The following is an 18,783-nucleotide window of genomic DNA, read 5'->3' on the forward strand; positions in this document are numbered from 1 at the left end:
CACACAAAAACCTCATCTTTTTGTGGTTTGTTTTTCACAATCTGACTCATTCGTGTATTGTTGTATTTTTTCTGTAACACCCAAAGATGCCTCATAATGAAAAGAAAACTCTCACAAATTGGTCATTGGAGTTCAGGAAGTATTGAGATACAGTGCCCATTGACTCGAAAATTAAGAACTTTACATGATACAAAGGAGCTAAAATCTGTTTGCAAAGATTTCCAAGTTTCCAAAAAGGTCACAATGTTATTGCCATTATAGTTCAATGTAAAGTATAATCCATAATTTAATGGGAAATTTAGAAATCGTGTGACCCAGATGTGACTGCATGTCAATTAGATGAGTATTTGAATAGGCATTATTTGTTAGGACTATTAAATCTCCTATGGTGATAGATGGTTAATTAGAATGCTTAACAGATTAAATCAGAGGATTTTAATTGAGTTAATTATTAAGCCATTTGTTTTATTGTGAGCAAATAGTACTTGACGTTCTTCATATTGCATCCTAGCAAGCTTTCTTGCATGATTCTATCCATCTCCAAAACAATCCTATACACAAAAGAAATGAACTGAAAGGCCTATAATGAATCATTGAGGCGTCTGTCTTGATGGTTTTATTATAGATTGGAGATGTTTAAGCAGAAGTAATGTCCTCACAACAGTATTTGGGGAAATAGAAGTCAAACAATTACATTGCGCAGAGTGGGGTGGTGGTAAAGGCTGATGGATGATGAAGGCGACGCTTTGAGACGGCAGACACCTCGACCATTAATCTGCAGAACTGCTGTCTGTGTTCATGGCAACCCCAGGCTCCTATTATTCATTTAGATGTTGCCCATTATCAGTTTTTTGTTGGCGTCTGCATGGAAAGCATGTGAAGAGTGCTTTTGATACTCCTTCTAACACCTCCTGTGCTCACTTAGCTACGTGTTTCAGGTGGTAAAGCGGCATAACTGATGCGGTCACTGTATTTCATAAGGAAGCATCCTCAGTGGTATACGGAACCTTATTGTAAAAAATTATGAAACATGTTCTCTATCAACTAAGCAGCTCCTTGGGGGGGGTGTTGACAATTGAAATTTTAGAATTTGATCAAGGCATTCTGTATAAGTACCCTGCATTTAACAGGGCCTTAAACATGATTAGACCTTTTGGCAGCTCCATATGTTGGCCTGGGTGTGTGAGAAAAATTTTGATACTGGTGTCACAAAAGATATATTTCAGTTACAAACTACTTTTTTTTTTCATTCAAAGTAATCCACACCATTTACTTCTGGAAGCATTCTTCCAGATATGTGTTAAATGTTGCCGACTTGGCCTCCATTGCAGCCTGGTCGCCCTGGAAGGGGGATCCTCCCATCTGTGGTCTCTACTCAAGATTTCTCATTTTTCCCTGATCGTTTTGTTGTTGTTTGTTTTTCCTTGCCCTGCTGGCAGTTATGATAAGAGAATATTGGTCAATTGTGGGCATGTGAAGCCCTGTTTTTCCTTGCCCTGCTGGCAGTTATGATCAGAGAATATTGTTCAATTGTGGGCCCTTTGAGTCATATCTGTGATTAAGGGCTAAATAAACTTGACTTATAAGCGGTTCAGATAATGGATGGATGGATTGACTTGACTTGATCCGCTGCGCCGTTGTCACGGCCATCTTTATGTCTTCTTTTGTTCTAGTTCAAGCGGAATGCTCAGGGCGCTGTGAGCAGGCTTGTTGTCATGGTGAAGCAGGCTCTATTTGTCCTGTTTCTCCTAACACACTAATGAAGCAAAGCCTGCTGGAAACCACGAGAAAGACCTGCTGGTAGATATCTCAGTGAACAAACACAGTTTAGTTTAGGATTTGAAATTTTTCTCTTGTGATAGTAGTCCTGGAACTCATATTTAAATAAGGTGTGTTACTGTATGTTTAAGTTCAGTTCATAAATGATTCCTCTTACCCCACATGAACTTATATGGGGTAAAGGTTTTGTGATGGTACATGATGAACAAGTCAGTCAATTTACTGTTCCCCACCCCCCCCAGACTCCAAATTTATATTTATATGCCTTAAAAAAGTCATCAGGATCAGTCATAGAGCTGAAGGACATATGATGTCTGACGCTGAAATTTGAAATTGAAAGATTCTCTGATGATGCAACCCCCAAAATTTTGGCTTTGCTCTACTGTGGAAACGACACTGATTATTCACCCAGAGAACATTAACCATCAATCAGAATGACAGTCATCCTGTTATCAGCTGTCTCCATTTCGAATTCTCTTGTCAGTCAAAGATGCCAATTACTGTAACCCTGCCAGACTTGTGACCATGGTATTGATCGAGCCTCGGGTGTTGGAAGCCAAGATTGTTCCATCAGTGTGTTCACTTTGACTAAAAGGAAAGAAAGGGCTTCCATAAAAAAAAGATGATGCCAAAAAATGTTTACACATAAAAAAACACATCAGTTGTCAACCAAATTTGAACCTTTTCTTTGCTTGACTACTACGTTTCGACAAAGTCAAATAACCATTTTGTCTCTGCATTTGGGTCGCTAACTGAGTAAAAAGTGATTCCATGTCAAGTCAAGTAGGCACACAGTGTTTTTGCATTTTCACTTGTCTGTTGTCTTGTATGTTGTTGTCGGGCTGCATTTAATGTTTTGTCGCGCTGCATTTAATATTTTGATCCCTGGGGGAACATAATTTTTTAATCGGGAGAAACATTAGATATAGCTTTTTGGGCTTGTCTGTTTACACAGATGAGCTTGCAAATCATGCAGCAAATTTATTAAGATTCTGTTCAAATTTTTTTGTACTGTTAGTAGAAAACAGATGTGCATGTGTGTGTGTGTGCGTGTGTGTGCGTGTGTGTGTTTCACTCATTTCACCCCGCTGTTAAGCAACAATGCAATGACAATGTAGCTTAAGAAAAAAATCCATTGATTGCTCCTCAAAAGGTATAACAATTGACCCTATTTTATATAGTTTTAGAAGACACGTTTGATTTAATATTGCATGCCCTCAGTCATCCAGGCTGCTTGTGTTTGAAAGTTTGGGGTCATTGCTCAATGATAGCTATCTGAACATTTGCTCTTTACAGTGAAATAAAAGTCAATTTAAGCTTCTCTTTGACCTTCTCATATTGAGTAGCTCTTTGAGGTATAAAACGACACGGCTTTGAAAATCCAACTTCTTTCTCCCTTGAAGGCTCCCAAGCAAATCTGAGTAGAAGGACAACAGACCGCTTACAGTCTCATTCTCACATCATCATCCCTCATGAGGTCACTGGTGGCTTTGCAGGGGGTAGCCTCTCTACCAGGAATATTCTCCAACTTAACGGTAAGTAAGCAACCGCAGCCGACACTCTGTTTGTCCTAACATGTCTGTTTTACCTTTTCATATATATCAAATATATCAAAGTGCCTTCATGTGTTTCTATCTCAGCAATTAGCAGTCAGTGTCTTTCACTGCCGGGCTGCTGACCGCCTTGATCAAGCCAAACAGCTCAATTTCACATTGTGGCTGTTGGCTGCACCATTGACCCACTCAATTTTCAGCCTAATTGAGCCTGCAGAAGCATCTCTGGTGGCGAGCCACAAGCTTGCTGCGTATGCCTGTGTATGTGTGTGTATTGTGTGTGTGTGTGTGTGTGTGTGCTGTGTGTGTGTATGCTGAGTCCAAACAAACACACACACAGACAGAAACCACTTTTTCCTCTCACTTAAACAAGCAATGGCTAGTCAAGGGTATAGCGTGTGACGATGCTAAGTGTGCACTGGAATGTCTAAAATGAATGACACTCGCATATAAACTTGAAAGGCACTTTAGTGAGGCTGAAACCTCAGCCAAAGCCTAACGGCCACAAATATGGATTACTACTAAATAATGCAGTTTACAAAATGTTTCTCTTAAGATGCATACATTATTTTGCCGAGGAATTTTAAATGCAAGGTCTCCATATATTTGAAAGAAAATTATAGAAAAATTCATTAGATACCTTGATGTATAACAGTTCAATAATGTATGTAATAACATTTCAAAAAAGCAATCATAACATTTTCGCTATATATAATAATGATCACTATGTTGTTTTGATGAAAACAAAAAATAAACATTGCAGGTTACTCATTAGTTTCTCACTACTTGTCAGTTTTAACGTGTATTGGTCCAAACTGTTGTACTAGATATTTAAAAATTAACAGGAAACTGAAGACACAAGGGTGGGCTCATTTCTTCTATTTCTTTGTTCCCCATGGCTGTGTATTGTATTACATCCTATTGTCTCATGGCCACTCAACCCTCGTGCTCTGTCTCTTTCATATACATTTTCTGGACACCACACAGTCAGGTGGGATAGAATGCAGCTTTACCAGAACGCTGAGTAGGATAAGCGGAAGGAAATTGATGGATTTGAACCTAATTTAAATATGACTAGCTGTTGCGTGAGCTGCCATATTTTGGCTAAGCCCACAGTTCACTTTTATAGCTTTACACATTTTCTGTGTACTGAAGCTAAAAATACGCAATGCAAAGAGGCAATGATTTGAGTAGTCCCCTGTTTCAACCTTGCCCATGCTGGAGTGTTGTGCAAAGTGCAGGATTAGGGAAATTTTCTTGTCAGAGTTTTTACAGCAACATGGATGATTTGCATGATCCAGTCCGAATCATAATGGATTATTTGGTGACAAATGCCAAATGCCAATAATTAGTCACTTCCTCTTGCAGTGGATGCATGGCTTGGTAGGGTGTTGGGGGAGGGGGTTGGATTGGAGCTAAGGGGCGTGTGTATGTCGCGCCACGAGTAGGACTCTGGCCCACTTGTCGTGGTGCCAGTTGTTTGACTCCACTCATGTCCGTGCACAAGCTGTTGGTTTTGTGCTCCAAAAATACTTTATAATTTGTTTGCGCCTGTCTCCCCTGGACATTTGGCGAGAGTTTCGAACATATGGCGGTGACAACAAAGCGATTACAATTTATTCTGTTCAGTGAATAAATACATTTCATGCCTGCATATGGTTTCTTCTTCGTAGTGAAGAACACCGCACAGGCCCAAAGACTGCAGGTACAAGAGGAGCATGGGCCAGCGTACAGAGGTGGGATCAACAACAGCACCAGCTTTTCTTGGGAAAAGAGCAAGCTTGAGAGTGGCCATCGCAAGCTGCAGTGTATGGCCGCCGTGCACCAGAAGGAGGGCAAGAAGGATGCTGATAAAATGACTCATGTAAGGTCAAACTGCATTTCTGGAGTGTGCCTAATGTCAATTGGAGCTCACTATCTTATACTGAAAGCCTATGAATAGTTTATTGTCACTTAAATAGACAGTTGAGAAAGTTTCAGCTTTCCTTCTGGCGCAGAAACACACTCACACGGGAGGTTTCATAGCGACGTGGTGCATCTGCCAGGGAGCCTGCCATTTTTACTATTGTCACGGTGGCGCGCCCTTCAAGCACCCGTGGTTTAGTGACTGAACAGTACAAGTAGGTTTTAATTGTTCCTCTCCCTGTAGGTACAACTTGTTCTTTCACTCGCGGGTGCACATGCTAAATGTCATTTTGCCAGTATTGTGTCTCACTCACACCTTTTGTACATTACACTTCCTGCGGTACGACCAGTGTTTTTATTTCACACAGCCCTTACCAGCCAATTCCCTGTCAAATATTCACAGCTTCAGCACATTCTCATTTTCCATGCCTTACAAATATGATTGAGATTCAAAACAGTTTTGAAATGTTTTTCCATGTTTAGTAATTGTTTAACCAAACATTTTGGTCTTGTACGTCACATTTTCATGAAACATCTATTTTCTTTTGCGCTGATTTTTCCAGTTATACGTTAAGCTTTGCTGTTTTACTCTATTCAGGTTTTAACCTACTGTAGTACTCTGAGATGTCCCTGAAATGATTCCCTAAATTATTATAACCATTGGTTCTATTTGAGAAGACACTGTTTATTTTATTTACAGATTTAATTTAGAAGGCAACTAGAATTGAATATTAGGTTAATTTCTTGATAACTTTTTGGCAGTGAACAAAGGATTATAAAAAATGTTAGTATTCATTTCAGATTTAGCACAGCAATGTAGATAGTTTTATTATATTATTTACATATGTAACTCATTCCTCTATCATTTCACAATTTCTCTACACTAAAACATATACTGCTTGTAAGGTTCTAGCTATGAGCAGTTGATCCAAACAGTGTTGTGAAAAATTGAGACTACCCATAGGCTTTTTTTTGTTTAGTTTATTGTTTTCAAACAATAAATGTGGTCTCATCATTGGATACTTAGACTTAGATAAGAAATTGACATGTAATGCTGATGTACAGTGTAGAGTAATATTTTTTGTTGTTTTGTATTTTGTTCAGCTTTTTAAAAATATTGTTTGGTCTTAGGATGAGACTAAAGACATTCCTTTGACCATACAACCTTCTTCGAGCACCTTCTTTGAAGACATCAGCAAGGCAGAGGGCATCAGCAACATGCTTTGCCATGCTATCACAACCCCGCATCAACTTTTCGCCAGCCTGGGCTCTGCCGAGTACATGGAATTTGTCCTTAAAAACCCTTTCAACTCGCCTCAGACAGTCACCATCCACATCAATGATCCTGAGCTCAGGTGAGGTTCCGTCATTCACATGTTTTTCTCTAAGAGGGAAAAAGGTGCCCAACATGATGTCCCAAATCTACCACGCCAACTGTGAGCATGTGTTTCCATGTAGTTTGTGTTTGAGCGTTAACTATGCTGACAGTGTAACACGCTTTGCTCTGAAATGAAAACATATTAACACTTTGTGGATGTGTTCCCAAAGGTGGTAAAGAAGGGACGGAAATACTTGTGGAGTTGTTAACATTGTTCACAGACCCTGTCCATTGTGAAAAAGTGAAACATAAAGAAAACCTTTTTTTTTTTTTTTTTTGCTGTCCAATGGTAGACTGAATTTGGATACACTGAGAAAACAGACTATTACTGCTGCTGAGGATACCTGCCAAAATTGTACAAATTCAAACTGGACATGCAAAACTGTAGATAAGTGTTCTTCAGTAAAAGGTATGATAATAATAATAATAATTATTATTATTATTATTATTGTCATTATGTGGTGGAGTATAAGCGAGCGTTGTCAGAAATAAAAATAATGTACAGATGTGAATATAATACTTACTGGAAGTACAATAACGAAGCATTTGTACATTATTATATAAGGCTGATTTCCACTTTTTATTTTCAGATATGACAAATGGGCTTCACACTTATGACACATATGATCACAAGCTTGCTTGTGCAGAGTACATCAAACAATTGTCTAATTGTTGTTTTGTAATCAAAGACCAATATATCTCAAATGACACACATCACACACAAATCACGCACATTTACACATAAAGAAGAATAATGCTGGTAAAATGTGACTGCCCCTGTTTAATACGGTACACATGTGGCAGCCATAATAGCTGTTGATTCTTGGATCACCTGCACTCTGTATCTTGTCATGTTTATTTCTTTTGCATTGTTGTTAATCTACACACACTAAATCACCTATTAGGGATTCAGCTCATGCCTGTGTTTTGGATTAACACACATCTCATTGATCAACAAAGGTTGGAGAGCGCCATGGATGATTCATTATGGCATTAGCCCTACCATCAGGTTTACCCAGTCTAATTGAGAGTCATCCTTCTTTCCATCGATCTTATTATAAGCTATTGCTCCTTAAGGTTTCCTTGATTATTATTTTCTGAGATTTCTTTAAATGGTGTATGCCCTTTTGTTCTTCAAACAGTCAGAAATGTATCAAGTAACAAGGAAAGTCGGATATTTTGGAGTTACCGCCATTGACAATTTTACAGACGGGGGTCTTTTTTATGTTTCTACCCAGATGACACAATCCAGCTAATTGTTTTATTTATTTTTATACACACCACAATGTTTGCAATGGTGTCTATTTTATGGTTGGTTTGACAGTTCATAAATGTTGACACCTCAATGAGATGATGTATGTTTTAAAGTCACTTGTGTGTAATATGTTCTTGATCCAGTGTCATCACTAACACAAAAGAGTGGCAGTACTTCAAAGAACTTACTAAAACACCTTCTTTGCTGGAGGAGGACATGTTCCACTTGGAGGAAGGAGCTCTGGGACCAAAGGTTTACCTACGACCTAAGGAGAGCGTTCATATACCGCTAAAATACCAGAGCTTCCTGTGTGACCATAACATGAGTAGTACTCAGGTAAAGTTGAGAGCAAATATTTCCCGCTTTAGATTTTTAGCGTTATTCTTATAAAACATGCCTGAACTCTAATTACAATCCAACACAATAACATACAATCTTATTAATAAAGTGCATTTTACCACAGCTGCGATTGTAACAAAGCACCTCACATACGTACATATAGCAATGGGACAACCACAAAGACAGTGAAAACAGTAAATTGAAACACAAATTTAGTCTTCAAACGAGTTCGACAGGTGCTTAGTTCAAACATATTTTTCCCAGTCACAACAATAAATGAGTCCCAATACAAAGGCTGAATCAAAAAATTATGCTTTCCAAATACGGTATAAAGATGTAATGCTCTAACAGACCTATGGATTGATATTTTTAATGTCAGCAAAGTGAGCCACAACATATTTGTATATATGAAGTAATATTAATTTAAATGTAAATATTTGTATTAATCATATCAAATAGACTCAGCATATGGAAAAGGACATTTTACACAACACTAAAGAGCTGAATAATATTGTTTGGTCATATAAAAATTAATTACTTTGTATTACAAAACAGTCTTTAAACAAAACTTCCGATCACTTGCCAAAGTGCATTTAAAATATTAGTTTCACAAATCATTCGACCCCATAGGAGTGTCATTCTTTTTGCAATACAGTGGACTTGTTACTGTGTTGGTAGTCTGCTGTGATGTGCAACCCAGTCAATATTTAGCTCGATCTCAAGACCATTAGCTGCGCCAAATCTTTGAAAAAGCTCACAGTCACCAGCACAATAATGAACACAGTGAAAAGCCGAATGTCCCTGCATTCGTGTAGATTTCAGGAAAAATCTGCCCCCTAAAATAAAAAAGCATTTAAAAAATACATGTTCCTTTTTCTTTGGATTTTGTTGAAGATGCATGACCTAAATGAAACTCTCGTTCAAAGCAGTCATATACCAGCATGACATCTCAATACATGCCATAACTTGTCAAAGTTTCATTTTAATGTGACATCAAAGTGTGAAATGCTGTGGCATATGAAATCCAATCTGATCATTATTATTTTATTTTTTCTTGTGCGGTTTTTGTATTGAGTCGTGCAAGTATCACCTCATATTGTACCGAATTTGTTTTTGCCCAGTGGGAGATGGGAGTGGAAATGAAATTAAGCCACTTATATAAATATTATATATATATGTAATATTAATGAGATATATCATAGCTGGCTTTACTTAGTGAACATGTACTGACACTCAAAAGTTGATGCCTAAAGGACAAACTTGCCTATTAAATCTTCATGCTGTTGTTTTGTTTTTGTCAGGTTTTTTTTTCTGGCTTGGGGTGCAAAATACAAGCTATCCGATGCACTCATTCTCATCTGGGCTTGACAGATCATCAATTTTGATAAGCATTCTGTGTCTTATCATATCCTCACAGCAGGGGCCGAGCTTTCTACCTCCGAGCAAAAGTTCTAATGTGGCGAAGAAGATTGTGTCCAATATGGTTGCTGCCAAAACCATCAAGGTAAAGCGTGTGTGTTATTGTGCTCAAGATCTCCTCGCTATAGAAGATCATGTTTACCTCTTATCTGATTTTATTCTCAGCTGCAAGAATTCTTAAGACAGAACTTGCAGTGTGTAGCCTCCGCCCTCCTCTCCTCTTCCCTCCGCTGCAGCTCCTGCTGCTTTGAAGTGTCAACTATTTCAAAAGTTACACTACAGCCAGACAAGTGAGAGTGTCGAGCAAAATTATACGCCAGAAATCACATTTATCTTGTTTATCTTACTGAACTTTTTACTTTTTTTTCTTTTTTTTTTATCTCCAACTGGAAATGTCAGGCTTAAGCGTTAAAGTGCCTCTAAAAGGAGGACAGTTTGACACGTCTGGCTAATCTAGTTAAATGAAGCATGCACGCTAAGTATGGCTGAAGTTACTTTCCCATTTCACACACCGTTAATAATACGTAAGAAGTTGAGAGGAGGGAGAAACAATGTCAGTATAGTACATTTCTATTGGATGAACTTGATAAGACCATGTGTTTTTTTTTGTTTTTTTTTTATCTTCTTGTGATGTAATTTACTGTGTAGCCGCATCATATTACTGCTGTCAGCAAAAACTATTTCTGCTACGTGAGATTGCATTGGAAGTTGCACTGTATTCTGCTCTCATTAGGCAGCGAATTAAATTTAAGCACTTAAAGAGAGTTCATATTCACCTGATGTAGTAATCAGCAACCATGTCCACAAAGAACAGAACAGAATAGAATGGACTAGAACAAGCTGTTTTTTAACATCTGTAATCATTAGAATTAATCAAGGTTATCTTTGGCTCTTTTGCAAATTCATTTAATTTCATGTTAATGGAGCATTTGTTTTGTTTGGTTCATTCAAAATCGGCATTTCTGAATAACTAGAAATACTTGCAGAATAATAATAATACTGCAGTGGTTTGATTTTTTTCCTCTTCTGGATATACAATATTATTCTATTAATAATAATAGGGCAACACTGCAGTGGTTTGATTTTTCTTCCTTCTGGATATACAAGATTATTACAGTCTCTGACCAGCTCAGAAACTAAAGCCCTTTTCATATGGCACTTGGTTTTCTTGTTGTGTGCCATGAGACAGCGTACAAGATGGAAAGCATCCCAATGCAAGCTTGCCCATATTTGGAAGTGAGTGCATAGCAGGCAGCTGACTAAAAAGTAAACATGCAGTCATAGTATCAAGGTTATTTGTGTTAAGTACACTCATTGCCCTGTTTAATGGAATAATCACCCATGTTCCAATAGTCGCCTTCCCATTTGTGTCAGAACTGCTCTCCCATGAAAAGTAAAGAACAAACCTGAATCCTGTTGAGGTGAATGAGGTCAGGTCTGAGTCAAGTATGTGTCCTGTTTGAATTGACAGACTGTCAGGATGCCAGCTTTGATGCCACTGTCAGTCAGAACGTCACCATAGCCACATATGGTCAGCACAGGTCTGCAGATCTGATACATCAATCATTTGCTCAGCTGCTGTTGGGTGGTAAATCAATTTCTGTCAGGTTGAGAGTCAATAACCAAAATGTACAATGTCACATTTTGATTTAAATTTGTCATCTGGTGACAACGAAGAGCTTCCCCAATGGCAAGATATTTTAATTTTATGTGAACGTACCTCCATGGTTCGTACAACCGTATGTGGTTGATTAAAAAGATTATTTATGATTATCACACACACGAAAACTAAAGCTGGATTAAGTAGAACCATTTTCAGTTTATTCTTAGTGATAAAATACAAATCTGCTTCACAGCAGACTAAAAATAATTAGAAACATACTTCGAGAGAAATCAGGCTTGTTCCAGCTGTGGAAAAAATCTGTCTTGAATTTTTATACAGCATCTGCGATGTCACAGCAACGTAAACATGAGCATTGAACATAGCTCTACATCAGGTCGAGCCACAACGACACTAAATTAACAGTATTCATAATTATTAAACAGTATTTATATGATCTCTCTCAGACAAAGTGTTGGTTGTCTACTAAATAAAGCACCGGTTGTAATGAAATCAACCTAATTGAAAGAAATCCTGTAGGCGATAATTTTATTGACCTTCTATCTCCAGGTTTCATTCAAAGCAGAAAATGGTGATCCAATCGCTGTCTGCCAGGTGATCGTGGAGCCATCGCCTCACATTGTGGACCAAACATTCCGACTTTACCACCCAGAACTCACTTTCCTCAAGAAGGCCATCCGCTTGCCACCTTGGCATGCACTCACTGGTAAAAGAGATAAATTACTACTGCACACTTCCAAATAATGTATTACTGTTTACGGCAGCAATTTTCAAGTCGGTGCCTTTGTTGGATAAGGAAACATACTTTGTGTCCCTCACTATAAAGCAGTAAAACATATGACTGATTTTATTTGTAATTACATAGACAAATTATGCAACAGTCTTCAAAATCTACATCTTTAACTATGTTGGATGGGTTTATATTTACATATTTTTCTTTCATTAGGAGGCTATTGTAACAAATGCTCTTAAACATTAAAAATTGCACTCATGTATTTTAACTTCATTGTTTCACTTTGAGGACTGAACCGAAATTCGCAATACATCGCAGTCCAAAGAAAACAAAGCACCAGCAGTATGTATTTTCAAACAATACAATTCTACTAAATAATGCTATACACTAATTTAGTCATTTAGTCGATAGTAAGCAAAGCATTACACAGGAAATGTGTATTTATTTGACTTTGAATTTTGACTCCAGTATTTATGTGCTCTTTTAAAAAAAAAAATTGTTCTTTATTAATATTTATAGCAGTTGGAGACATGAATGCTGAGGCTAATATTTCTGTACGCTGCAGTGACCCAAACATCATCTGTCAGACCCGGATGCTGGTGAGAGAATGAATTCCTTCACACAGTACATACTATAAATCTCCCAGCCCACACTAATGTAAGCAGGGGATTAATTACTAAAGTGAAAGCTTCAGCACCATTCTTTGTTTCAGGACAGAGTGCTATTCTAGCATTCTTTATAATGAGTCAAGTATCTTTTTTGAAACACAAAGACGGCTTGAGTCTTTTTACCCAGTTGAATGCTTTTATCATGCTTGTCTGTTTTTTAATGGTAATTTCTGCCCACTTATTCCCCCCTTACCTTCATCCATTTATTAGTTTTACTTTGTCCCTAGGCGCCAGGAGAGCCTCAGGATGTGCACTTGAAGGTACCTGGAAGTCCGAGTCCCAACATCAAAATGTTCTTTGTTATGATTTTCGCGTAAGTATTCTTGTGGTGGGCACAACATTAGACGCAGTTTGAGAAGATTCTCACTATTTTTTTGTTCCTGCTGTTTTGCATGTTGATGAATAAGAGAGAATGAATTCAAATGATCTTGGTGTAATGGTGTAATGTAAATGTAGAAAAATGTAATTGATATTGATGAATATTTTATGAATATACTGTAAAAGCAGCTTTTATTAAGACAACAATACTCTTTTTTTCAAAGTAAAAGTCATAATTATTTAACATGTTTGGAATGTGGTCTGGCATAGTATGTTAATCAAGTAGTATTAGAGAGAATTTATAGTTGATTTGGTGTTTAAAAACAATATCTTTTAGACTTCCTTTAGCACTTTCAAGGACACCATACACTCAAAGAGTAAAATGAGGGTAAACAAATTGGGAACAGGATTATGACAGTCAGAAAACATGTTTTTTCTTGGTTCTACCTGGAAATGTGTTTTAACAGTACCATCATGTTTACCAATAATATGTGGAGGAGGGTATGAGCACAACTACTTCAAATTATGACTACTTTCTGCTGTTTAATTCATGTTGATAGTGGGCAAAAGGGGCATTCTTTCTCATCATCAAAGTTCCCAAATGACTTAAAGCATCTTCCAAATATCTGAATGCTCTTTCAGTTCTGTCACAGAGCACTGCTGTATGTGACTACATCACCTCCCACTCACAGCTCTCCGTTTCAGCTCAGGCCGCTGAGACTTGAATTCCCTTCCTCTCAGCGGTGGGAGGATGATGATGATAATGATGATGACGAAGATAGGAATGGCGGTGGCAGTATTGGCTGATCATTAAAATGCAAGGGCACTCGTAGATCAGCCCTCGTCAACTTTGACCTCTTGTTGTCTCCTAGGAGTGGGGATGGTGGGGGTGCTTTATTTCACCGCATTTGTTCCTGATGATGATTTCTCTCCACAGTGATAAGTGGATGGCTGCCCCTTCGCAGATCTGGCAGATTTATGTGCATTTCATGGAGCGGGTTGATGTCAGTTGTATCACTGGCCAACAGAGTTGTCAATCACTGGTGCTGAGGGGGAGGCAGGCTGCTCGCAAGGTCAAGTGTTTCTCATCACATCCCCAGGAGATTGAGGTACAGCGCCAGTTTGTAAATTTAGTGCCTAGAAAGTTACAGTGTGACTCTCATTTGATTCTGGTCCCAGTTTATTATGTTCAGTACATTGGGTTCTCTGCCTGAAATCCTTATTTGCTTAGGGCATCCGCACAGTTATTTCAATCTAGACAGCACTCACAGAGCAAGATGGAAAGCTACAAATGAAAAGATTATTCAAGCTCAATGTTGAACTCAATAACCTAGAAAATCTTATACTTGCCAGATGCTAAATAGGTTTTGGGCATTATAAACCAAGATTTGGTTTTGTGTTTCATGGTCACTTCTTTAATGTACAATTCAATTCAGTTTTATTTTTATAGCCGTTAGCTTGCAGGTGTCAAGCCAGACCTTATTTGCATCGACTTCAGGTTTTTTGATAAAATTCCAAAATCGAAAGTCGTCTTCACTTTTTAAAATGCTAAAGAATTATTGCAATCAAATTCCCCTTTAAAATAAATGTATTAACATTTGAACAGTTTTGACTGGCATCTGATTTCAAAAGTAGTTTTTCATCAATGTGTTGGTTATAAGTAATGTAAGGCGATTATACATTTATTTGTGTTCTCTCTGTCATAGTGTCCCTCCAAAGTAAACCCCAACTACAATGTGAGAAAAATTAGTTTGACACCCCTGCCTTGGAGATTTCCAGCAATTGTTCCGCAAATCTGAGGGGAAAAATAACCTCGCACCAACAATTCAAAAGCCAACAAAAAGCATTTACCGTAATTTTTGGACTATAAGTCGCACCGGAGTATAAGTCGCACCAGCCATAAAATGCCCAAAAAAGTGAAAAAAAACATATATAAGTCGCTCCGGAGTATAAGTCGCATTTTGGGGGGCAATTTATTCGACAAAATCCAACACCAAGAACAGTCATGAACGAGCAACAACAGGCTAAACGATAGCTATGCTAACGTGACATAAACACAAACTAAGAGCTGAGAACGGCCCTGACGTAAAATTCAGAGTTATTCAAAAAACTATTACATAAATAACACGTTAATAAAACCATCTGCGTCACTCCAATTCATTAAATCCATCAATCGTCCTTTGTCAACAATGCGTGCGCGCCGCTGACGGCTCTTGCACTTAAAAATATTCCACAGGCCCATATAACGATATATAAATTATATATCAAATAACTATTATATAAGCAATAATGTTATCAAACCATCTGTGCACTCTAAATCATTAAATCCATCGATCAAATTCCTCGTCCTTTGTCAACATCGCCGCGCGTGCGCCCTGACGTCAGCCTCGTCGTTATTCCACAGATCTACTATATAACTATATTGTAGCGTTAACAAAGTTCAAGGAAAGACGTGGGTTTGGTAAACGGCTCTTTATTTAACAAAACAAACTTACAGGCGTGTGGCGGCGTGGACGTCCAGCCACGAAAGGGGACGAGAGCTCCATACGATAGGACCGGGCGTGCGTAGAAGCCATGACCGAGCCCTATGCACCGTCCTCGGACAGCCAGCCGGCTGAGCGCTGGCCCTCGACTTCCATCCACGGAGCTGAAAGGCAGCTCGGTAGAGTAGGACCGGGCGTGCGTAAAAGCATTGTCCGAGCACCATCCACCGTCCCTGGACAGCCACCCGGCCGAGCGCCGGCGCCCGACTTCAATCCACGAAAGTGAAAGAAAGCTGGACGAGTCGATCTTTGTCCTTTATGTAAACAACCGTCGCGCTGCTGACGCGCGACGTCGCGTCGCGCTGCTGTCGCGCTGCTGTCGCGCTGCTGTCGCGCTGCTGTCGCGCTGCTGTCGCGCTGCTGTCGCGCTGCTGTCGCGCGTCACTCGTCCAGCTTACTTTCACTTTCGTGGATTGAAGTCGGGCGCCGGCGCTCGGCCGGGTGGCTGTCCAGGGACGGTGGATGGTGCTCGGACAATGCTTTTACGCACGCCCGGTCCTACTCTACCGAGCTGCCTTTCAGCTCCGTGGATGGAAGTCGAGGGCCGGCGCTCAGCCGGGTGGCTGTCCAAGGACGGTGCATGGGGCTCGGTCATGGCTTCTACGCACGCCCGGTCCTATTGTATGGAGCTCTCGTCCCCTTCCGTGGCTGGACGTCCACGCCGCCACACGCCTGTAAGTTTGTTTTGTTAAATAAAGAGCCGTTTACCAAACCCACGTCTTTCCTTGAACTTTGTTAACGCTACAATATAGTTATATAGTAGATCTGTGGAATAACGACGAGGCTGACGTCAGGGCGCACGCGCGGCGATGTTGACAAAGGACGAGGAATTTGATCGATGGATTTAATGATTTAGAGTGCACAGATGGTTTGATAACATTATTGCTTATATAATAGTTATTTGATATATAATTTATATATCGTTATATGGGCCTGTGGAATATTTTTAAGTGCAAAAGCCGTCAGCGGCGCGCACGCATTGTTGACAAAGGACGATTGATGGATTTAATGAATTGGAGTGACGCAGATGGTTTCGCGCTGCTGTCGTCACTTGAAATTCAAATTACAGTAATCCCTTGCTACATTGCGGTTCGTTTATCGCGGTTTCATTTTTTTTTTTTTTTTTTTTTTTGAAATTTTTTGAAAAAAAAAAAAACACATATAAGTCGCTCCTGAGTATAAGTCGCCCCCCCACCCAAACTATGAAAAAAACCGCGACTTATAGTCCGAAAATTACGGTACTGATTTTCAAGTCATTATTGTGACATCTCAACACTATTTCAATTCAATTCAAAGTCTGCATCTTGCCAAGAAAGGTCCAGATACATGCTTGAACCACCCTGTTGGTGATCATACATGGATTTGATCTATCAGATCATGTATTGTTTCACTAGTCATTTTGACCCCCATCATGGTTCTTCCAATCTGACCGAAGTCCGATCCTCTTAATTTTTCCAAGTTATCCAAGGGTATCATTAGGTTGGGGTAGCATTGCCTTGGCTTGCAGTGTTTTGGGTCTCTCGAGTCTGGGTTAGTATGACAAAAGCCTACTGCATACCTGCTTTTGTTAGGCGGATGGTCTCTCTAGAAAATGTTTTTGAGGCAGATGGAGAGTGTGAACCATGAAGCGCAGTGAGAAACTGGCATGCATTGCTGCACTTTTGGACGGCAGCTGCTCATTAATAGACGAAGCGTCATTACGCTGCCAGTGTTGGTGTTATCTCTTTCTTCTCATCAAACACGTTCTGGTCTAATTATGTAGAAAAGTAGCAGATTGAGGCATTTCCTGATGCTAGAAGTAGTTGAGAAGTTTACTGAACTTGAACTTCCCCCGTCTTTTGTCTTTCCATTGCACAAACCACATTGCTGAGATCTATTCCGCAAAGCCTGAACTTAGCGGGATATCATAAAATATGTCCTGACCGCAGTCCAGATAAGCGGTAGAAATTGGATGCATTGATGAATGTTAGGATCATTGATGACGTGCCCTGCCAATGGCTAGTGACCAGTGCAGGGTTTACCCAGGACACTAACCTCTAGTCAAATGGCATAGGCTCAAGCTCACCCACCTAATCAGGACAATCTCCCTCAAAAATGGTTGTCTAGATGTTTCCACAGAAATAAATGACTTCTCTTTGCAGCATGTCTTCCATGTTTGTGGCGTGTGTTGACATTTTGATATTTTCATGTCACATTTGTTTACATCCTGTCACACAGGATGCGCAAGTCAAGTTACTCAGAGTTTGGCTCTGAAATGAACACTATTTTTTCTCCACTGTTGCTACTTTTTGGGGGTTTTTTTTCAAATCCCAAAATCATATTGCTTCTATTTACATTACATTACATTGAAAACAAAACTTCACAATTTGGAGATTATTTTTATTGGACTGTTTGATATCTTTGTTATATTCTATTTAACGTCAAAGCATGTACTATACTAAGCTACTAATTGATGATGGATGATTTTGGGTGTTTTGATGGACTTTATAGCCCCCATATTATAATTAACAACAAATTACACAAATGTATTACATGTTTTGTTTTTGTTTAGCTCAACAGAAAAATGTTTTTGGTGTTTTTCAGATTAAAAAAGAACATCTCAGAACCTATAGAATAATACATGATTTTCACTGGACAATGACAGAATACATTTACAACATTCTGTTTAGAATCCAATAAAAAAAAATACTTCCTCCAAATTAGAAAAACAAAAAACAAAGTGGTCCTGTGTGTTGATAATGACAAGATTAGGCATTTCTCTGCAGTGATCTGGGATTACTTTGTTGCGCAGCTCCATCCTAATGAAGGCAAAACAAAATGACTGAATGTGCTACAGAATTATTATCTTGAAATTTCCGAATGTGGTTTGACAGGATAATCAATCTTTTTACATCATTATCATCCATATACATAGTAGAGATGCAGGTCGTACTTTCCTTGAAGAAATAGGGTACAGCCCGGAAAAAAAAGAAAGAAAGACAAAATCGACAGATGTATTTTTAAAACATTCCAGCATAATGTGCATCACAGTGGTTGCTTTGATGTGACTCTCAGCAGGTTGAGTCGCTGTGGAACGTATTGGAGGAGTCTTATGAAACAAGATAAAGCTCACCGCCAGAGAATAGTTTAGGTTTTCTCAACAGATAAAAAAAAAAACAATGCAGTAATTCTCATTCTCACCTCCTGCTGTCTCTCCTTATCTCGTCTCACTGATTACTCACGATTCTCACTCATGGTCTGTCCTCGTTTTTTCCCCTTCCTTACACCTACTC

General features: G+C 39.0%; 1 protein-coding gene across 3 annotated transcripts in view; it reads left to right on the plus strand.

Moving 5' to 3' along the window:
* nphp4 (nephronophthisis 4) overlaps positions 1-18,783 on the plus strand; it is a 99,222-nt gene that overhangs the window by 74,402 nt on the left and 6,037 nt on the right. For 2 of the 3 annotated variants that reach the window (XM_037279762.1, XM_037279776.1), the window contains 9 exons: positions 3,183-3,314; positions 5,006-5,196; positions 6,369-6,592; positions 8,014-8,206; positions 9,627-9,713; positions 11,799-11,955; positions 12,502-12,581; positions 12,878-12,963; positions 13,906-14,077. In XM_037279762.1, the coding sequence (XP_037135657.1) occupies positions 3,183-3,314; positions 5,006-5,196; positions 6,369-6,592; positions 8,014-8,206; positions 9,627-9,713; positions 11,799-11,955; positions 12,502-12,581; positions 12,878-12,963; positions 13,906-14,077 (1,322 nt within the window). The remainder of the gene's footprint in view (positions 1-3,182; positions 3,315-5,005; positions 5,197-6,368; positions 6,593-8,013; positions 8,207-9,626; positions 9,714-11,798; positions 11,956-12,501; positions 12,582-12,877; positions 12,964-13,905; positions 14,078-18,783) is intronic. The other variant, XM_037279771.1, reaches the window with a different exon arrangement.

This window comes from Syngnathus acus, chromosome 2, assembly GCF_901709675.1.
Source record: "Syngnathus acus chromosome 2, fSynAcu1.2, whole genome shotgun sequence".
NCBI classification, from domain to species: Eukaryota; Metazoa; Chordata; class Actinopteri; order Syngnathiformes; family Syngnathidae; genus Syngnathus; species Syngnathus acus.